Source organism: Tribolium madens, unplaced genomic scaffold (assembly GCF_015345945.1).
Source record: "Tribolium madens isolate multiple individuals breed KSU strain unplaced genomic scaffold, Tmad_KSU_1.1 Scaffold_19;HRSCAF=116;Tcas5.2_LG9, whole genome shotgun sequence".
In the NCBI taxonomy this organism is placed as follows: Eukaryota; Metazoa; Arthropoda; class Insecta; order Coleoptera; family Tenebrionidae; genus Tribolium; species Tribolium madens.
In genome coordinates, this window is record NW_025400983.1 from 9,342,657 (window position 1) to 9,364,461 (window position 21,805).

A 21,805-nucleotide genomic window follows, 5' to 3' on the forward strand; every position below is an offset into this window, starting at 1 on the left:
ATTTTAAACTTAGTTTTGTACACATCACTAAACACAAAGGCCATTCAATATTGTCTCATTATTTTAAACTAGCTATTTTTTAAATAACTTATATTTTTCAGTCTTTATTTGTCATTTGAAACAAAATGTTGGGGACATTAATTTTTGTGCTTTTACTTTGTTCAAAATTAGGTAAAAAACTTTTTAATCTAAATAAAAAGTAAATCAGTGAGTTTTAGGTGTAACTGATGACGACGTGAAAGATTTTGATCTCTATAGACTTCTCAGACTGTTCAAATCTCTACTTGAAATTCGGCCTGAGGATGTTAAAACCACCGATGTCACCTTCTACTTATACACAAGAAACATTTCAAATTTAAAACTTGCCCTCGATGGTAAAACTTCTATCGATGTAACCAAAAATACAAAATTCATCATTCATGGTTGGATTGACAACCATAACCGATCGTGGTATCACCATTTAACTGATGAGTATTTGAAAAAGGGAGACTTTAATGTAATCCACGTTGATTGGGGTCGCGTTTCGACGTCATTTTACGTATCATCGGCACAAAATACGAGACTAGTTGGTAAAAACTGAGTTACAACCAAAACACAAATAATCAATTCTTTCAGCTTATTTTATTGCAAGCTTCATTTTGAATCACAAATTGCCTCTAGAGAAGACGCACCTAATAGGCCATTCTCTAGGTGCACACATTGCAGGATTCACGTCTCAAGATATCAGGCAAAGAGTTGGGAAAAGAGTGGGACGAATCACAGGACTTGATCCTGCAGGACCAGGATTCAGGAATGTTTTCCTCACAGATGAGGAGCGACTGAGTGACGAAGACGCTGAAATTGTGGATGTGTTTCATACAGATGGGGGCGTTTTAGGGTATTATAAACCAATAGGGACCTTTGATATTTATATTAATGGGGGAACAAGAATACAGCCTGATTGTAGAATTAGTTTCACTGAAATATCTTCACCAGGAGAGCTATTTGAAGACAGTTAAGCATGAAAAGAGTATTCTAAACTCGGATTCAAATCGATTTTTAGGCTATTGTAGTCACACTCGAAGCTATATCCGTTTTACGGAAATTATAAATGAGAAAAAATATATCTGCAATAAATGTGACTCCTGGCTCGACCACATGATGGGTTCTTGTGAAAAAAACGACTTTTACGTATTTGGTGCTGAAGATATTAACAAAACAATGACTGGGGTTTGTTTTGTTGATACAACAAAGAAGACTAAATAAAACACAAATTAGTTACGAATCTTTTGGTTTTTTCTGCAATAAATAAGGAGCTGTTTTATTTGTTTTGAGATAATAGATTCCTCTAGCCGTCGTCGGTGTCCAATCCCCGAACTCTATATCTTCAGTTCTGCTTGTTAGCACAATTTCTTCTTCATCGCTTAGTTTCGCCGACCTCGCCATAACATTTCTTTTATTTATGCTTTCGATGAAATAATCATTAGACCTAGCATGGCTACAATTATCTACAAATCAATGTTAAAATTTTGTACAAGTGAGTGACAACCTACCATCTACTTTGCGTGAAGGACACCCAGGTTGGTTCTTCCCTCCGTTTACATAAAAATCAACATGCCCTATAGGTTTCAAAATGCCATAATAGTCAATATCTGTGTGTATCACATCGATAAACCTAGCGTCGTGTTTGTTCAACCTAGCTTCAGGTTTCGCATTCTCAAAACCTGGACCTGCAGCATCGGTAGCTGTAATCCTCGCCAACTTTTTCCCAGTTTTGGCATAAATGTTTTTGCCCACAAAACCGGCCAAGTGTGACCCCAGGGAGTGTCCTATTGATTAAAATTTGTAACTTATGACAACAAAATTTGTTAATTTTACCAATAAGATGTACATTTTCCACCGGAACCCTCAAACTAACTATCAAATCAGCAATAAACTCTCCCACAGGCTTAATATTAGCTGCAGATACTGCGAAACTTTTATTGGAAGCAATAGACCAGTCGACGTAAATAATATTATGTGGTCCTCTTTGGAAATACTGCCGCTTCATTTGTTTGTACCACGGTGATGTAACGTTTGAAGTGTAACCATGCATTAGTATTTTCATAGGAAGGTTTCTGTCATCTTCGGGTAAGGTATAGTCCTCGTTTATGGTTATAGCAGTCGTTTGGGCACTACTTTTAAATAAGTAATAGAAGACATCGGATTTAGTTGCGTCGGCTTGGCAGAAGTCGACAGAAGGGATTTGGGACAAGAATTCACGTGTGTAAACTGAAAAGTAACTATTTTAAAGCCAGAAATGCAAAATTAAACAACTACCTAATTGTAAAGTTAGTTTACCTTGGTAGAGGAGAAAAATATAGAAAATTATTAGAGACGCAAGGGACATTACTTCAGAATTTAAACACAATTAATTTAGAGATATTTCTGACAGGAAATGTGACATAAAGGAGATTTTGTTATTGGTCAAAAGTCATCTTTCGATAATTTACATAAAACTCTGCCAAGTCATTGATGGTCGTAAACACTGAGATAACGATAAGTATTAATGTTTGTACGAATGTAATGATTATACTTTTGCTTACTTTGTTAAGACTTCTCTCAACTTCGTCTATTCAAAGTTTTTAACTAAACTCTCACATCTCTTGCTAAAAATCACAACAGTTTGTTCTCGTTGCCTTTAGACGATTTTTTTAAATTTAAGTGTGTGTATACTTACCTCTCTTAGATTAAAATTACATTGGTTTTTTTAAACTTGATTTTTTATGTTATAACATAACAGTTTTGCATGAATATAATTTCGATTCCTATTGCTCTTTAAAATGACTATCTCTACTTTCATGCTCATCAAATTACAGATTCATATAATTTTTAAAAACAATAATAATTATACTAAAGTATATGAGTTCTTCAACCCTGTTTATACACTGCCCGCCAAAATTAACCGGCGGACAACTAAAATTTTGCTATTTTTCACATTGCAATATTTTTGTTATTCTTTGTCGGATTTTGATGAATTTTTGCACAATATTGGAATGTAATTCAATAACATTTCTAGTTTTGTCTTCTAAATGTTATACCCAAAAGACGAAAGCAATTTTTTTACAGAGACAAAACTTTAGTTTTTTCTGATTTCAGTTTATTGCCCATTCTTTTTGGAGTTATATACCACATTTTCCATAACTTTAGTTCTTAAGACATTAGAGATATAAATCTTTAAAAAAAGCATTAGGTACATTTCCGATTTCAATGAATGTTCGTATTAAGTCGAATATGCGAAAACGCCAAAATAGGCGCATGGAAGCTTCCAATAATTAATCGTTTTACTTGTTGTAATCCCTTAAAGTTCCAAGTTTTTCAGACTTTTTGTGTTCAAAGACGTAATTGTGCTCTTTTGGTGACATAGGCAATGATTTTCGGTTTAACTACCTTTTATGTAGCCTACTTTCTGAACGAATACTCAGTAACATTCAAAAAGGAACGTCTTTTTCAATGCTTTGTATTTCGGGGCACCAGAAGATAAAATTTTGGAACAAATTGGTCCACATTCAGAAAAGAACGGGCAATAATTTGAAATCAGAAAAAACTTAAGTTTGTCTCTGTCACATACGAGAGCTCAGTATAAAAAATAGTAAAAAAACAGTGCTTTTGTTTTTTAGGTATAACATTTACAACAAACACACGATTATTAGACGTTCATCGTTCCCATACCAAGAAAATCCAATAAGAAGTAGAACATTTACAAGACAAAACTAGAAATTTTATTGAATTAAATTACAATATTCTGTAAAGTTCGTTCTTTACCAAAATTCATCAAAATCCGACAATGAATAACAAAAATATTGCAATGTGAAAAATCGTAAAATTTTAGTTGTCCGGTTAATTTTGGCGAGCAGTGTAATTATTTAATTAGATAGGTATACCTACTTAATCATTATTCTAAAAATTTGGAATAGACTTTTTTAATTCTGACAACAGAAATAAATTAGTTCAGCAGTTCAGGATGTTCTGGAACTATTAATTATGCTTATCTACGTAGGCATTTTATTTCAAAATATTAATTCTTTTGAAACAATTAAATGTTCTATTTTCCTGGAATTTTAGGAAAATCAAAAAGCTTCAGTAAGTCTAAATAAGTCTAGATAGTAATAACAGAGCTATAAGCGTTGAATTTATTTCTTTTTATAACGACATTTAATTTGTTTAATACGAAAGTGCATAATTTTATTTGTTAAAAAGTTGATTAAAACATGCTTTTATGTCTTTATATCATAAAATACCCATAAAATCTGCCACTGTTATTAATAAGTTACCCGTTGCATAAAACCTGAAAGTAAGTAACAACTGAATAGTTGGTTTAATGCTACCTCCTCTAAAAAGATATGTATGAAACAAAAATCTTTTTATTATTGTAATTATGTATGTATTTTACCTGTTAGAACGCAATCTAATCAGAGGTTCAATCCTTTCCAAAAGAGCGTAAACGGTGGGCTTGGTTAAACGAAAACGGTCAAAAAAATCTACATCGTCGTAAATTTCAAAATAATTTTTTCTTTTTCTATTAATTTTTCGTCTTCGCGGTACATATTCTTCTTCGTCGGAAGAAGAAAATGAACTAGAACAATCACTAAAACAATCATTTTTTGTGATTCCAACAACTCTGACAAATTTGACGTTTGTTAAAGCCACTTTAACGAATTAAAGGAAGATATTCCAGGCTTTAAAATTAAAGGCACTTTAAGCCAATTTTTAATTTTAAAGTGTATTATGAAATGCATTTTATGAATTAAAGTCACTTTTAAAAGTTAAAGTTCCTTTAAATTGATTATGAAACTGGCCCTAAGAGCTGCATTGTATGGAGCGATTAATACGTGAGTTGCAAATTTAATTTTACAAATCTTTATTGCGATTCTTATTGGAAGTCAACCATGCTTGCAAATTGCAAGTTTTATTTATACAGCGTGATTTTGATGTACTTTTCGAAATTCTAACTATCAAGTCCAACAGTTGAGTACGTTAAGAGAAAAATATTATTTTTTAGAAAAAGGCAATAGTGGACGAAAAAATTATGATTAAAATTTGGATAGTAAATTGGAGTACGAAACTGGATATTCACTTACCATTTGAAGTGGTTTTTAAGGTTGCAAAAGAAAAACTCTTATGAAGTTTTTATAAAGAGAAATTTTATCAACAATAAACTATAAAATCGTCTATTATGTCGACTACTTTTTTTATTGAATTTCATTTTCATTTAAGCAAAACAGTGAGCTTCGAATGTAGGATGGGACGAGGTTAATTTTACATTAGCGAATTTCAAATTTTTGACACTGCCAGAAGATTACATTGCTTCTTCAAATATCGTACTAAAAATTACGAAAAGTAAATCAATATCATCCTGTATATTGTGAAAAATAAAATCAATATATTTAATATATTCATTTTTGTTTTCGATTAGAGTGGGCTACAGAAATTTGGCGAGTTGTAAGGTAAAACTGTGGTTGAATGACAAGAAAATACTACTATGGTCTTATTAGTCTAAAACAAAAAGTAATATATAATAAGTATTCATTAGAAGATTTTTTAATCCGCTTTCATTTTTGTAACATATTTTACACTTGAGTGTAAATTAATGTAGTTCACAATTTAATTAACGAAACTAATTCCACCGGCGGCGCCGTCATCGTCACGCGTCCTCTCGTTATAGATCCTTAGAAGATCCATTTAGACAGGTTTGCAGACGCATGAATCAACAAACCGCGGGTCCAAAGTCCCAAGTGATTACAACTGATTTTGTAATATCGCGAATACCTGATAGTGACATTATTTTGAAACAGATAAACGGTTAATGTACTATAAATTCATATAAAAAGTTTACAAAAGTGTTCTGTCTATGATTAACATAAGCGGAGTTGCGTATGTTTAATTGATATAAAAAAGTACCTGGCATTATTCAAAGATCACTCACTTCACGACGAAAAATAGTGTTGGGTGTTCGGTATTCGACTTTTTATCTTTTGAATGGGATAGATTTGTTAACTGTAACGTCACCGACTACGTGCAGTAAATTTATCACGAACACGTTATTATGTAAATTATAAACTGTAATTTTTGCAGAGTGTGTTAGATTAAATTTTAATTTTCACAATGCTTAGGATTAAAACATAGACAATGTAATACTTACTTCACCAAACAAATTGTTCACCGCTTCAAGGTTTAAGATCCCCATTTTCTACAAATATGTACTGTACACGTTAATCAAGTCCTTTGAAATAGCTAATTGCGTGTATTTGTGCACTTGATAAACCTTGAGAAAAAATCTATTTTTATAAACTCCCGGCGCTCATAATTCAACTCGTCCAAAATCAAAATGTTTCTTGATTTTTTTTAACAAATTGTCGTAATACTAACTTAAAATAATTTAGCAAGATTAAATTCAAGTTGGTTTTGCTTTATTATAATAAGTATGTACATGAAGGTTGCAGTTTACAAACTTCAAGGAAATTATAAAAAACACCTCAAAAAATTCCTTGTTTATAATTATGCAACAGATTATACACTTGAATTTAATACTTTATTAAGTTTTGAATGAAATAATAAAAAATTATCTTGATATTGCAAAGCAAACAAAAGTTGTTAATAAAACATAGAATGAGAAATAACAAGAAGAAATTATAAAAAAAATATATATTATTCCTTCAGTTATTAACAAAATAAAAACAACACAGTTGCACTAAATTAAATCAACCTCTACTGACCCACTGTCGATAATATTTTCACTTTTCTTTTTACTAAGTTTATTTTTCAAACGACTATGTTCATACAAACTGGCAACCACATCATCTTCATCGATAAAATTCTCAACATCCTTTTTGTACTTTTCTAAAATATCCCTTCTTATTTGTTCTGATTTGACAAATATTTCAATCGCCGGCCCTGTGAATTTCCCAACGGCAAACGGTGAAACCGAATCGGTTATAACCAAATGCACACCACTCGACGTCCTATTTACAAACTCGCCCATTATGATTTGTGGCTCTTTGGGCGGACACCTCCCTATTAAATACTCGGTGTATGAAGGGCACGGCCACCCCCAGAACCCCATTTTTGTTATAATTGATTCGGCAAAGTATAGTGGCGCCCGGTGGTGATTACAAGCAAAAAACCCTAAAATTATTTCCAAAGATTGTGTGCAAATTACTTAGAAAAATTGTTTTACTATTCTCAGCCCAACATCCGGGTTGTATCACACCCCCATTTATATAAAAATCAACGTGGCCGCTTTCCTCCACAATTCCTTGCACGAATGCGTTCGTGTGAATTACATCGACAAAATCAGCGTCACTTTTGTCTAATTTGTTTTCTGGACCCGCGGTGAGAAATCCAGGACCAGCTGGGTCGAGTCCTGTAATCCTTGAAACCTTGTAAGGTCGGACGGCGTTAGCGACGAAATTTGTTAATTGCCCGCCTAAACTAAAACCAATCAAGTGAATGTTTTTAGCCCCCATTTCCTTTATTCGCTCGACTAATTGTGCAGTACATTCGCCCACATGTCTGGTGTTCCAGACGGCAGCTGGGTAACAAGGACCTGCGGCGAGAGAGGACCAGTCTACGAAGAATATGTTCAAGTCGGTCGTTCGGTTGAAATATTCTGTAATGAATGAAATTACAATTGTAAACAAGTACTAATTATTTTATACTTAATTTATTGCAAAATAACCATAATTTACTAATAAGGTACCTAAAGCAAATAATGCCGGTGCTTAAAAAGGCTTAAATTGTGAAGAAAATTAAAACCATCTAGCCTACGTTGGACCTCCAGCCACCTATCATCAATCATTCAAGTTACTTCTAGATATGTCTTTTAGTTGATTGTAAATGGTGAAATATGTTATAAACTCATGCGTCATTGTGTTGATGTTAAAATTGAATATTTCTAGTTACATATCAATACATGTTTTTAAGTTTCTTAACTTTTTTTGTTGTTTTTTATTTGTTTATTAAAGATATTTTCCTTAACTTACTGTTAATACGATTAATGAAAAATCCTATCTCAAATTTTAAATATGGGCCTTATCTAATGTCGATGGTGGGCCTTATTTGGGGCTAGGAGGTTCCAAAAAAGGCCCTTTGTAATATTTTATATTTATATTAAAAAAAATGTAGAAAAATCAACAAAACAGGCATTTTTGTGGTACACATTGTTAAACAAAAGTTCAAATTACAATTTCGATAATAAATCCAAACCTTTGCATATTTCAAAAAATATATAAAAAATCGTAAAAATTAAGTGGGCCTTATTTGCTTTAGGTACCTTATTACATTTATTTTAAAAAAGGTTGCCAGAGTGAGTTAAGAATTTTTTCTAAAGAAAAAAATATAGTTAATAGTATAATAGTTATTTTTTTAGTACCTAAGCACCAACTGCAAAAGATCTTTTTACTTTTTTGATATTTTTTTGTTGTTATTTCAAAATTTTTTTTTGTATTAAAATTTTTTTTTCTTTATAATTTTGTAATTAATAAACTATTATTTGGAATACAACATTTGGCATTTTACAATTAATAATTGTGTCTGTAGCTAATTTATACACCTTTTTCCTGTGTTTTTGACTACCATCAGAAAAGTGAGCAAATATATATTTTCAGTTTACTTACTACCTTTATTAATGTGACATTTTTTAATGGTTCATCTAGTTTCCACAAGCTGAGTATGCTTTTCCCGTATTTCAAAATTTTATGGAATCCAAAAGTAGAAAATATTTTGTTTTAATTTCAATCTTTTGATACAGGATTATGTTATTTTACTGTTCGAGAGGGTTTACGTTTTGAAACTATTTTAGGAACTAATAAATATTTCACTTACGTTTTTTGATTTCGATCAGTACGTTCAAATTCCGGTCGGAGTTATATCCGTGAATAACAATTTTAGTCGGAAGACTTGGATCAAACGTTGTCAAACTCAAATTTGAATTGCCAGAATCACCACCGATTCTCACAGGCGCCGGCTCTTCTTGAAATTTCTTCGAATACAAATAAAACGTCACATCGGGATCGGGACACAATCTTTAAATTTTTTTTTCAAAAATTGTCTTTGACATTTCATTTTTTTACCTATTAACCGCTATTTTGCAACTACCTATCACAATAGTATCAATCCCCGACTGAGTGCCTTGTTTAGAGGCTGGACGCGATACATCACTCGCAGGAACAATCACCACCTGTGCTTGTATATGAATGTCTAAAAATTTGGCCAATAATATGAGGAAATTGTAAAAAATTGACTTACATTTGAGAAATAAAACGAAGAAGAAGTGCTTCCACATTTTTGTCCTCGAATGTTTGGGCGCATTCTTCGCCCGCTAATTTAAAGAAAGTTCAGACAAAATATAACGTCAATTCACGCTATCATTCACAACACTGCACTCTGATAATTTTGTACGCACGTCTCGTTCAGGTCAATTAATTTCAATTCAAGGCACACAGCCGCTTTGAAACGGTTATCTTCCTTTAGGAGATTGATAGATAGGTACTTTGGGAAAATAACGCAACTCAAGGAAAAGAAACAGAAGCGCGAACAGTAAAAACGAAATCAGTTTACTTAATGAATGGCAAAATATCGTTGCAAGTGTATTAAGTAATGAGATCTTGAAGAAAGTTGATAAATGATCAACATACGATTACGAAACGAGTTTTTAGTTGGATAATAAGTGCACATGCTAAATTTATGTTATCGTTTGTTATATTTTGCACTTTGCGTAAATGTTAACAATGTGAAAGCACGCAGGACGTTATATTTCATCCAGAAGATTCGTAAAAGAAAACTAAAATATTTTTATCTGATGCAACAGTCGTTCAACCATAAAAACTCCATAATTAGAAAGATCTTATCAAATTATTTATGTTAGGCCTAATTGGGGTCTAGTCTTAACGCTAAGCTACTTTAATTTTTCCTCTGGACGTTTTTGATTCGTTTTCTGGGAAAAGAACATTAAATCACACGGTCTACTTCATCTCCAATAACTACATAGTAGATGCAGGACTATAATTACGGATTTTTTCGAGTTAATAAGTACCGTTAAGCTAAAATGTCATTATTTTTCGTATTATCGGTTTTCATCATAGCAATTCATGTAAGTAGGTGAAAAATTATAAAAATCATATCTTTATTTCATTTATCACGCATAAATACTTAAAATATGTGGATGTATATCTTTTAGTAGTATTTTTATTTCATGATTGTTTTTATTTCGTTGCGTAAACACTTCAATATACCGATTTGTTTCTAAACGAGGAAATCTCAAATTAAAGAAAACTTTATTAGATGCAATTATTATTATTATTATATTGAGCACCACCAACTGTTGTTATGATTATATAATCTTTTCATTTTGTCTTTTTTTTTAAGAAGTTCTGCAGGTAATATAAACGTAAACTGGTTTTGTAGCTCTTACAAAATTGAATTTGACGTGAAAAACCTGCATTCTCTCGTGTGTAATAACTTCCTGCACCTATCAACCATATATCTTGTAAATTATACTTTAAATGCTGCTCTTATACATTCACCAAACAAATAAATCAATTTTAATTCTGCGTTTTTTATTCGAATACTTTACAATAAGTTAATGCTCCACATAAAACAATATACCAGGTGAATAAAAAGTATGGAACCAAACGTTTTTCGCTTAAACAATTTTTTTTTTGAAAAACTAATTGATGAGTGGTAAAGTATTAAAAATGTGACCTTTTATCAAGAAAAAAAATTTTTCGAAATTTTCTTTTGTTTTTGAGTTTTACAAAAGAAATATATTTTTAAATGGCAATCCACTATAAAACCATTTTTTTATAAAGGTTATGATCTAAGAATTACAACTTTATATTAATTTAAAAAAAATTACATAAATTGCAATTTTGACAAAAAAATCGCATACTTAACTCAAAAACAAAACAAAATTTCGTTTTCAAAATACGATCACATTTTTATATTACTTTAAATTATATTAATTATTATTTCTTGGAGGAAAAACGCTTGGTTCTACTTTATATTCACCCTGTATAAAATTAAAATGATAATAAAAAATGAGAGCGTCCTAGAAAACACGAATCTTCAATAAACAATACCTAAATTCAATTTCAATACCTGTTTCAAACATAAACATATCTGGCTTATGACTTTTCTCATATAATCGATTGTTTACAGCAATTTGTAACAAGCTTTATCTTTATTATTACTTACCTAAATTCAGCATAATCTAAATTTGGTATTTCCACGTTTAATCCTTCCTTTTTCCACCTAAATTAGCATAAATTTGAAAATTATGTACTGTGCGAATTAACATATTCTAAAGTAAAGTCAATTTTGATAAAACCTTTGTACTTTATTTATACAAAAAAATAAACTAACTAAATATAAAGTTTTCAAATGCGTAACCCAGGGCAAAAGGCGTGGAGTTGGAAGTTTCAATATAGAAACTTCCTCTGATCCTATAAATTGCAATTGCACTTTTTGTTTACAGAATGAATTAACAACTTACCGTTTATTGGTAAATTCTCCCATGACACCCCTGGTGTTTTTAGAGCACAATCCTAAGATATAATTGGCAATATTTTCACAATGTACTCCGATAAAACTCTTCTTGTTTTTGATAGACTCGGCAAAATATAAACCTGCCATTATGTGGCTACATAACGGAGGATCTGTGAACATTTATAAGTCAAACGCAAAAGAAGAGAAAACTCGTACAAGGTGCTTGATAGCAAGCCGGCTGCAAAGCTCCCCCATTCATGTAAAAATCGACATGTCCAAGTGCTTCCACTTTTCCAAAAGTTCCAGCACTTGTATGAACCACATCCACGAATTTCGCATCAGAAGGATCTAGTTTCCATTCTTTGTTAGGTGTTGCAAAGAAGGGAAGTGCAGGATCTAGGCCTGTTATCCTTGCAGGAAGAATTTTCAAAGCTCTGTTAATGTTAGCTCCCGCAAAGCCTGCTATATGTGCTCCTAGACTAAACCCGATTAAATGCAGGGAGCTTGGGGAGATACCCAACGGGATTAAGCTTACTGCTAAAATTGCTACACATTGTCCTACGTGCCAAGTGTTCAAATAAGCAGTGGCGTAGCAAGGCACTTCTGACAGAGGCCCCCAATCGACTAAAATTGTATATTTGGATTTTCCAAACCAACTTTAGTCTTTGCATACCTAAAATAACATTGTATCCGATTTCGTGATAAGATTTCCTGACGCTTTTGATAGCCTTGTCGATACCCAAACCCCCATAACCATGAATCAAAATTTTGATTGGTGCTAGTTTATCGAATTTTTCGGGTAAGTGTACTTTGAAAGGGTTTATTTGGTGGTAACTCGATAAATTCGCTGTACCCGCGGTGAGAAAAAATTTGACCATGTTGGTATTGCATGGTTCTTCGTAATAAATAGGGCAGTCACCGAAAAGCAGTTGCAAAGAATTTGCAACAGTGCAAATTTCTAGATAAATAAAGTGGTGTTTTTGGTAAAAATTGCTCTACTTACGTGATAAGATATAAAACCACAACACAGTCAGTGGAATTATCATTTCAGATACACATGCTTCTAACACAAATCGAGATCGATGTCGAAAAACCGCGTTAACGGCACAACTTGTTTCTTCATTTCCATGGAAGAGTGCTTATCGTAATTAGAAACAACTGTTGATTCTCTGGATATTTTTCAACAACTATTTGAATTTTCGTCTGGTAAATAAAAAGAAAGTTTTTATTTAAATAGAGGTAGCAATGTCAAATCGTATGCATTTTAATGAAGTCACTTAAATCGTTATGCTATCAGTGGTGGCACTTATTCATATTTAAATGGAAACGTTTCATAATTTTCTTGTATTGGGCGGTTACAATTATTTCTTATATTATATAATAACACATTTAACAATGATAATAATAATAATAAATTCGTTGACCTAGTCTACTGGTTGATTGGGCCGCACCGAAATATTGTCTACTGACACTTGAATGTGGTTTATTGTATATTTAATTTGGCAAACAATGGCTCTTGAAAGTAGGGAAAATTTTGAATTTTATTGATGAGTAGGTACCTATCTAGATTCACCTTACGTACAAAAATAATTCTCTTTTGGATTTACCTCACGTTATTTAATACAAATTTCATGGTCTGCTGTTCTAACTTTAAATTTAGAATACGTAGCAATGTTTACCTTTTTATTGATGCGCTGCGTTATTGTATATTTAAATGTTAAGGGCAAATCCTCAGTGTTGCAATAAAGAATCTAAATGATAAAAGTAAAATGGTTGACACTCGAATGTGACATACAAAAATTAAATCAGCAAGAGATGTACAATTACCCATTTAAAACAAATGTACCAATTAAAATTTTAATAAAAATACCCTGATTTTTAAATACAAGTACCTGACTCTAAACCCAATGCCGGGTGTCCTGTTTCAATAGCGAACATAGAAATTTAACATGATATTGTTTATTTCTGCTGATTGCTGCTCGTTAATACAACTTACGAGTAAGGTGATGGTACCAATCGAAAGATAAAATTATTTCGCGTCAAATAATTCTAAAAGTAAGAATAAAGATGGTATTTTTACTTTAAAATACAATTTTCAAATATATCAATACATGAAATAATTATCAAAAATGTCAAAGTTTTTTTACAATTTATTTGGAGTTAGGTAAAAATGAATTATAATTATTACTCTAATGCAGAAAAGGCTTTTATGATCACAACTTATTTGTTTTTCTTTATTGTTTCATACTTTATGTTGTTTTCTTGATTACTTAGATACCTGTTTATTTTATTATCAAAGAAATTGGCAAAATATGTACTTACCTACTTAAAAATCGTATTTAACATTATTTTCCTATGTTCGAGTTCGGACACTTGGTATACAGTGTGTCTTCGGATAGGTGAAACGATTCTTGTAAAAGATCTAAATTTTTATTTTTTTAGGTTCAGCCTTGCTTTTTTGCTCTTAGGTAATGATGTTTGTGCTCAGGTATTCAATTATAGCGCTTTCAAAGAGCAAACAGGAATACAAGATTCATAAAAGTCAAAATTTTGACAACATCCCAATTTGAAAACATAACCATAATTTTTTAACAAAATTTCTAGAGACAAAAACAAAGAGCAAACAAAATTTGTGGCTTTGTAGACGAGCTACTACCAATTTTTTCACTAAAATTTTGACTTGGTAATTTCCATTTAAAGAAAAAACACACTGTATTATTGAATACATCTTACAGGCTCAGATCTCGTAAAATTATGTAAAACACCCTATAGATCTGAAGTTACGATAATTTTATTTTTATTTTATCTGAAATTATATAAATACCTTTTTGATTATTATTATTAAGATTATCAATTTGATGTTCGTTTTTTTTATAAAGTCTTAATATTTGTTTAGTTTGTAAACAAATAAAAATAAAACAACAATCATAAAAACAAAGTTTTATTTTACATTCAAACAACACAAATAAATAAGCACTCATAAAATAAATATAGTTTTGTTCAAATAAGTACAGGTACAATAAATGCCTAATTAGGGCGTTTTTTTGGCAAATGGAGGAATTCCTGAAAACCAAATAATTATAAAAATGTATTAAAAATCTTGTAGAGTTAACCTTCCACTTCTGCAGTTGTTGGGGGCTTAATCTGAGGAGACTTTAAGCAGCATCTTTTATCGCCAATACCTCCGGCTTGAGTCGGACAATAAGGAGGATAATTATCGTGAAGACAATAAGAACCACTTGCCCTAAAACCCTCAACGGTACCGCAAAATATTCCTAATCGTAAAAAACTCACGATAAAGGCGTGAATTGTCCCATTTCAATCGGGATTCCAATACGATGACCCGGTCTTGGCCCTGTGGGACATCTCCTGGAGCAAGGCTCTGCTCTTTTAACAAAGTCCTTATGGATACTTTCCGCCAAGTAGCACACAGCCCAGACATGGCTACACAATTGCTCATCGACTAAAAACCATAATTTAAGTGAAAATAATAGATTCGGTGAAAAGTAACGGATATTACTTCCAGAATTTTCGCAATAGGGCTGAACTCTGCCACCATTAATACAGAAATCAACATGTCCACTTTTCCCCGATTCACCATAATGACCGGCATTTGTATGGAGAACATGAACAGCGGCAGCACTCCCACTTTCAAGCCTTGAGGAGTTTGGTACTAAAGGTCTGGCAGGGTCTAGACCTATAATTCTGTGAATTCGGAATAGGACATAGCGAGAAATTAAGCCGCAAATGTGAGCCCCTAAAGAGTGTCCAACACAAGTCATTTTATCAGTTAGCATTCCCATAGACCTCAGGGCCATCAAAAGGTCCCCAATACACCTCGCTACCGCTTTCATGTTGTGAACTGCAGCCCTATAGCATGGTGGTTGCCCCAATTTGCCCCAATCCACTACCCAAACATTGTAAGAACCATGATTGATGTATGCTACAAGTAACAGTTAACGCGAGTTGAACGAATAACAATCATGTACCATCGCGTAGAACAGCCATGGGCAAAGTACCATCACCCCCAGCATACCCATGGATCAAAATCATATCCTCTTTGGTATGATCCCACTTGCTCTGTCTCAAAAAATCCCTTTTTGTGTAATCAACCACTTCGCTTTCGCCCCCGCTGTACAAAATAAACCTAACATCAGGATCAGGGCATCGCTGTCTTTGATCAGTTGGCCGAAAAGAGCAGTCCCTTAGAGTCAAATTCGAGGAAGTGGCATTGTGGAGGTAGAGGGCATCTTTGATGGGTTGGTTCGGGAGAGTCACTTGGCACCAAGTCACGCCTTTAATTTTTTTTTTATTAAATTAAAAAAACAAACTATTTTACTTACAAATTGAAATTAAAATTAATCCTAGAGTGATAAAATACGACATTGTGAAGCACAACACTTGCCACACGAAGAATTTGAAGACTCTACTAAGTGTCGTCAGGAAAAATGCCGCTAGAAATAAGTATTGATTTGTCAGTAAGAAAGTATGAAGAAAGTAAATTTCATTTTACCATTTTCTAATCACAATCGTGGAGTGATTAAATGGTTTGAAAAATGGATGCAAAGAAGGGATACGAGTTGGGCGAAGTATGAAGAAGGGAGCTTATGTTGTGACTGGGATAATCAAAATTACTTTCTTTGATTAATATTTTAAAAGTACTACCAGAAAAGGTACTGTTAAATAAAGAAAGTGGTGTGCATAATAAAATTGTTGATTTACATACAAGTTGCGGATATTTTGATGTGTCGTGTGTTAGAGATTTAATGATAGGTGTTTTTGCATCTGTCCTACTTGTACACTTTTCAAGAGTCATCTTTGTGGGTGGCAGGTATTATAAATTTAAATTTTAAGGAATTAAAGTTTGTCAACAACAAGATAGACAATTTTCTGTTCTCCAATAAAAATTATTATAATTATTACACACTCTTCCTTTTTGTTTTTTTTTTTTTTTAATTTTGCATTATTTTTTTTAATTTTCAATTTTCCAACTGTTTTATTTTTACCACTAAATTAAAAAAGGCAATGCAATATCTATTGATTGACTTTGTGTAGTACCTACGTAAGTACGACGTAATGTCGAAAAGTTTATAAATCTAGTACAACTGTCTTTTTCAAAATAAACCTGCAGCATGTAAAATTATTTGGCTTAGGTTTAGTTTATTGAAAGTTTATTTTATTAAAAATAATATCTCTATTACTCTTTAATAAATCCAAAAATACACTTTTTTACATTATTAAAAATGGATTATATTAATAGACAAAAATAGTAAAAAACAGTTTTATAAAAAAAACGCTTTTTGTCGAAATTTTGGGCGATTTTCGGTAACCGGGGCGGTTTATTGCTAATAACTTCGGAGCTATTGACGCTAGTGCTTTTTGTTTGCTACCGTTAGAAAGCAAATTTATTTTTTTATCATAGAAAAAAAAAGATAATGGTCTTACGTTAAACATTTATCGAGAAAAGTACTGATAAAGTCAAAAATATTCAAAATACTAAGTATAACTTCTAAACGATCAAGAATTTTGCAATTTTCTCGACGCTAAGCGATTTCTCGGGACATTGTACATATGTATGTATGCATAAAAATACAAAGTGATCCACAATGACTGAATATGTTGGCAATCCTGACCCTAATTTTTAAAGCTTACCATTTTGATTAAAACAATTCAACAATCTTGTGAGGTTGTACATCAAGTATTTGTCAAGCAAAACCGTATTTCTGGATCACTTTGTATTATAACGTTTAAGGTGCAGTTTTGCGGCAGTTTAAAAATAAAAGAAGTAGAAATGTGTGAATCTTCTGAAGTTATGACAACATCTAAAATAATTGAATACAAAATTCGAATGTTGAATTTAGTTGTTTCTAAAAAAACAATTTTAGTTTTATTACCACTACAAAATAATTTTGCCTAGTTTTGTTTTGGGGGTGGTTTTAACTCTCATCCCACGCTGCGCCGCTGGTTAGTGGGTAAGATCAAATGTTATTACGGCCCCACTATAGTCGTTATTACCCTTTTTTATTATACTTAGGCTAAATTGGTTTTGTCTAACATAACTTATGTAGATAATTTAATTTATAGATTTTCTGAAATTATTCTTTACCTAAAATAATTTGGTCTATTCATTGTATGCATTTTATTTTATGGCATCTAGACTTAATCAAATTACATAATCTCTTTATAAAAGGACGAAAAGAAGATTCAACTGTATTCACTTGTCATATTTCGACCTTCAACCTATAAAATAAAATGCGCGTTTATTATTTCATATTTTTGTTGCAATATCCTCAAATCAGTAAATGCACCAATTTAAAATTATTTGAACTAAAACCTTTTCTACTCTCAAATGTTATGAAAGAATTCATGATCCGCATAATCATGGAAAACAGCCATGAAAAAGACGGCTTCCTCTACATCGCTATTAATGAAGTTGAACCCGATTTTAGTAACTTTGCTACCAAAAAATTAAACCAACTCGCAACTGTCATTATTATAAATTTCGGCATTAACCGAAATATTAAACCACTAGTAAGTCAAATTAATTTTAGCTTAACCAAAATTGCCAAACAAATTTCCAGCTCAATCCTAATCATTTTAAATTCGTTCTTGTTGACCCAGAGGGTGATCTCTCGAACGCTAACGATATTTTCAAAAGAGTGAGAGTTTCACGAGCTAAGATTGTCCTGATACTCACTAAAAAACCCATTCCGATATTTATAACTTATGTTTTAAACTCGTATGCAAAAATAAAGTGTTTTAATGTCATCGTAGTGTACGAATCGGATGGAAAAATTGATGTGTTGACCCACAATCCATTTTTGCCTACATTCAACAAAATTGTTAATTTGACAAACTCACCTTTAGCTTTCTTTTACGACAAAACGAGAGATTTGCTGGGGAAAAGAATTAAATGTTTGTTTACGTTCCATGATCGGACAAAAATAAAAAAGGTGAGGAGGAACGGAATAGAGTATTTTGAGGGAAAAGATTACAATGCAATTGCCACAATCGTGACACATTTGAACGGAAAATTGCATATTGAAACATTGGATAATGCGCTTATAAACCCTTGGTTTGAAGCAATAAATTGGCCTGATAAGACAAATCGCAAAATAAAAATTTTAACGAAGAGGGATATCTCGATTTTAATCAAATCGGAGCAATTTACTGTTGACGATCAAATTGTGGAAAATTTATATCCTCATACTCAGAATGACTTGAATATTTTAGTTCCGAAAGCTCCGGAAATACCTGTGGGAGAGTTAATGCTAGCAATTTACAAACCCTGTACTTGGGTTTTAAATTTGTCAATGTCTTTAAGTATGTCTAACACTAATGTTATTTTTTTTTTGTAACTTTGGACATTTCAGTTATTTTTCTCTTAATTGCGACTATTAGAAAACTATACAAAAAAAGTATTATTATCGAGGACATCTTATTTGAAGTGTGGTCTGTCCTGGTAATAAACCAGGTATTTCACTTTTCACGAAATTCTTTGGAACGCTTGTTGATTTTTGATTGGATACTTTGTGGTTTTCTTATAAACATGTTTGTACAAACCAAAATAACAAGCTTCCTAGCTATCAGAAACAATTACCCTGATATAAACACAATCGAGCAACTGTTTGAATCAGGACTGCCACTTTACTCGCTCCCCAATTACGCCGAAGAAGTTCAAAAGAAATACACAGGCACCCAGTACGAAAAATTTACACAAAGATTGCTACCCTTGGCTAGCGATGAAGGTTCGATGGATCAAATGACTTACAGAACTAATGTTTCACAAATTCCTGCGTTTTTAATCGAACACGATATAGCACTTTTTGTCTCTAGATGCAAAAATCTCAGAATAAATGGGGCACAAATGTATCATTTGGTCAAAGAAAGTATCATTCCGAATTACCAAGCGTACAAAGTCGTTCATAATTCTCCTCTCTTGCCTATTTTAAATAAAAAATTGAGAAGACTAGGGGAAGGCGGCTTCATTGGATTGTGGGCTAAAAGATCTATTCATAACGCAACGCTTGAAGGTTTTTTATCTCCAGAAGCTTTTCCGGATACCGATGCAGTTAAGCCTTTGACTTTAAATATGACTTTATTTTTCTTTTATGGTCTACTTTTGGGGCTTTTATTTGCAACATTTGCATTTCTGGTTGAAATTTTTGTTTATGAGATAACTAAACCCAAGAAAATTACATTTTTACGTTAAAATATTCACTATTCTTGTATTTATAGAGTCCTCGGAAATTAGGTACCTACCTACACAATAAATACACTTTTTTTAAAATATATTAGTGCAAATTATGCGTAACTGCATCCTGGAAAGCCGCTGTGTCTTTGTAAGGGCGAAAACTTTTATTATTTATAATTGTAATTATTTGTTTACTTTCACAGATTCTATTATTGTTATATTTTGACTACTACTGTGAATTAGCATATAAGGCGTTAGGCGTCAAAAAGTTTCGAAAAAAACTATGGGAAAAATTATCTTAGTTTTACAACCAGATAAAGACAGTTGCCCAGACTAAAGTAAAATTAACTTTCCTGACATTTTTTATTTTTCCTATTTATAGAGGCTGAGTCATGAATTATAATAAAGACTATGACCATTTTTTAGACGCAACCTAAAATACATTCACACAGATAACTCGGCTTTTGTTATGTTTGAAAAATTAAATTATTAAATTTAAATCAAAATAGTTCATTAAATTTAATAGCGTCATTAATTCCACTTTTTTCTCTTGAATTCAAAATGTACTCAAATGACAAAGAAACTGACATAATCTTGATAAGTAGAGAATGCTACAAAAATACTGTGGCTGCTTCTGTACCGTCAAAGGTACACGTAGGATGTTTATCTGTTTATCTATATTTATATGTTTTAAACAGAATATCATAAATTTTAAACAGAATATCAATTAAAGCATAGTGGTATCTGAGAATGTATGTTGGGTTGCGTCTAAAAATCGGTTAAGGTCTTCATTATGTATGATTCACCCTGTATATTTATTTAGTGCACATAAACTACTTGTTTTTTTTACAGATTTGAATGACAACTTTTTTATTTTGTACTGAATGTACAAACAACTCTTTTATCGTCTAGTAGATAAAATAGATCTTTATCTACTCGTGAACTTTCTACTCGTCCACTTTTGAACTTCACTCATAGATAAACAGTTTCTTTATCATAATAAATAACTTTTGCCGTGCAACTTTTTTTTTCTTCTTTAAATTACATCTATTTATTTTTATTCATTAGTGGTTTATTAATACAGGATGTTTCACATAATTTTACGAGACCTGCGCCTGTAAGATACAATCAATAATACATATTCCGATACGAACTCGTTTACCAATTTTTAAAAATTGGATAATCTTTTCTAGTTTGTTTCTCCCTTTAAAAAATTACAACATTTTTAGTTAGTTAGTGATTAAGATAGATAAACTAGAATCATATTCATGCCGTCTCTATCAAACAAATGATAATTGTTTCTGAAAAACTCCAGTCTATGACTATTAATGAAACAGTGATTAGTCATGGGTTTCCATGGGTTTGTGACTTTTGTATATTTGGGTGCGTACAGTCGCGGCCATTGAAATCTCAGACAGGAAAGATTTAAACACTCTGTATAAATTCCGAAATTTGATTAGCGCAAATGGGGTTTTCATCAAGGATTGATTGTAAAGTCAGTGTCAGTTTTTGGCATATTACGAGTAAGTCAGAGTCGTGCGTAACATTTGAAATGCCGCAATTATCTAATTTGCAAAAATGTGTTATCATCACCAGGCTGAGGGACGGTGTGAGTATAAGGGCCATAGCGAGAGAAATTAATGTGAATAAAAACACTGTGTTATTGGCAAAACGTAAATTTGAAGAAACTGAAACCATCAGAAGAAAGCAAGGCACCGGAAGAAAGAAGGTATCACAGGGCAATAATGATGCGTTGTTGATCAACTTCCTTAGAGAAAATCCCTTTGCCACTGCAATACAAGCCAAAATTGCTACAAATTTTCCATGCTCAACAAGAACAGCGCGCAAAAGGATAAGAGAACCTGAACTTCGAAATCGATCTGCGGCTAACAAGATTGTTATGACTCTTGCAAACAAAAGGGAAAGACTGCATTTTGCCCATCAATACTTAAATGGCGATAACTTTTGGGCAACTGTAATTTTTTCTGATGAAAAGACTTTCCAGTCATGCAGCAATGGCCGGGTTCGTGTATATCGACCAATTAGGGAACGATTTGTAGAATAATATGTTCGTCAAATCAATCGCAGTAGAAGATTCTCGGTAAATGT

At 32.1% G+C, this 21,805-nt stretch overlaps 6 protein-coding genes across 10 annotated transcripts; 2 read left to right on the forward strand and 4 right to left on the reverse strand.

Annotated features, from left to right (window-relative positions):
• Nucleotides 1-125: 125 nt before the first annotated feature.
• Nucleotides 126-1,303, forward strand: LOC123013905 (lipase member H-A-like). Its single transcript, XM_044412771.1, has 4 exons — nt 126-171; nt 219-569; nt 616-993; nt 1,043-1,303. The coding sequence occupies exons 1-4, from the start codon at nt 126-128 to the stop codon at nt 1,243-1,245; spliced, it is 978 nt and encodes a 325-aa protein (XP_044268706.1). The 3' UTR covers nt 1,246-1,303.
• LOC123013885 (phospholipase A1-like) lies at nt 896-6,073 on the reverse strand. 3 transcript variants are annotated; one of them, XM_044412758.1, is made up of 4 exons: nt 5,920-6,073; nt 1,858-2,250; nt 1,533-1,808; nt 896-1,487 (listed from the first exon to the last, which is right to left on the reverse strand). In XM_044412758.1, the coding sequence occupies exons 1-4, from the start codon at nt 5,924-5,926 to the stop codon at nt 1,258-1,260; spliced, it is 906 nt and encodes a 301-aa protein (XP_044268693.1). In that variant the 5' UTR covers nt 5,927-6,073; the 3' UTR covers nt 896-1,257. The 3 variants fall into 3 exon arrangements, with proteins under 3 accessions (XP_044268693.1, XP_044268676.1, XP_044268684.1); XM_044412741.1 differs by lacking the exon at nt 5,920-6,073 and adding an exon at nt 2,299-2,882; XM_044412749.1 differs by lacking the exon at nt 5,920-6,073 and adding an exon at nt 2,320-2,880.
• A 571-nt stretch (nt 6,074-6,644) lies between these two features.
• On the reverse strand, nt 6,645-10,061 carry LOC123013876 (lipase member H-A-like). The gene is made up of 5 exons (XM_044412732.1): nt 9,265-10,061; nt 9,090-9,216; nt 8,842-9,041; nt 7,196-7,627; nt 6,645-7,143 (listed from the first exon to the last, which is right to left on the reverse strand). The coding sequence occupies exons 1-5, from the start codon at nt 9,299-9,301 to the stop codon at nt 6,710-6,712; spliced, it is 1,230 nt and encodes a 409-aa protein (XP_044268667.1). The 5' UTR covers nt 9,302-10,061; the 3' UTR covers nt 6,645-6,709.
• Nucleotides 10,062-10,966: 905 nt separating this feature from the next.
• LOC123013598 (lipase member I-like) lies at nt 10,967-12,940 on the reverse strand. 2 transcript variants are annotated; one of them, XM_044412230.1, is made up of 5 exons: nt 12,506-12,939; nt 12,176-12,460; nt 11,719-12,126; nt 11,510-11,672; nt 10,967-11,459 (listed from the first exon to the last, which is right to left on the reverse strand). In XM_044412230.1, the coding sequence occupies exons 1-5, from the start codon at nt 12,546-12,548 to the stop codon at nt 11,375-11,377; spliced, it is 984 nt and encodes a 327-aa protein (XP_044268165.1). In that variant the 5' UTR covers nt 12,549-12,939; the 3' UTR covers nt 10,967-11,374. The 2 variants fall into 2 exon arrangements, with proteins under 2 accessions (XP_044268165.1, XP_044268174.1); XM_044412239.1 differs by having other exon boundaries at nt 12,176-12,940.
• Nucleotides 12,941-14,427: 1,487 nt separating this feature from the next.
• LOC123008566 (phospholipase A1 member A-like) lies at nt 14,428-15,951 on the reverse strand. Of its 2 annotated transcripts, XM_044404438.1 has the most exons (6): nt 15,846-15,951; nt 15,492-15,797; nt 15,023-15,445; nt 14,797-14,965; nt 14,616-14,746; nt 14,428-14,565 (listed from the first exon to the last, which is right to left on the reverse strand). In XM_044404438.1, exons 1-6 carry the CDS (start codon nt 15,886-15,888, stop codon nt 14,534-14,536), a joined length of 1,104 nt encoding a protein of 367 aa, XP_044260373.1. In that variant the 5' UTR covers nt 15,889-15,951; the 3' UTR covers nt 14,428-14,533. The 2 variants fall into 2 exon arrangements, with proteins under 2 accessions (XP_044260373.1, XP_044260364.1); XM_044404429.1 differs by having other exon boundaries at nt 14,797-15,445.
• A 1,932-nt stretch (nt 15,952-17,883) lies between these two features.
• LOC123010591 lies at nt 17,884-19,714 on the forward strand. Its single transcript, XM_044407609.1, has 3 exons — nt 17,884-17,950; nt 18,370-18,825; nt 18,876-19,714. The coding sequence occupies exons 1-3, from the start codon at nt 17,884-17,886 to the stop codon at nt 19,712-19,714; spliced, it is 1,362 nt and encodes a 453-aa protein (XP_044263544.1).
• The last annotated feature ends 2,091 nt before the right edge of the window (nt 19,715-21,805 follow it).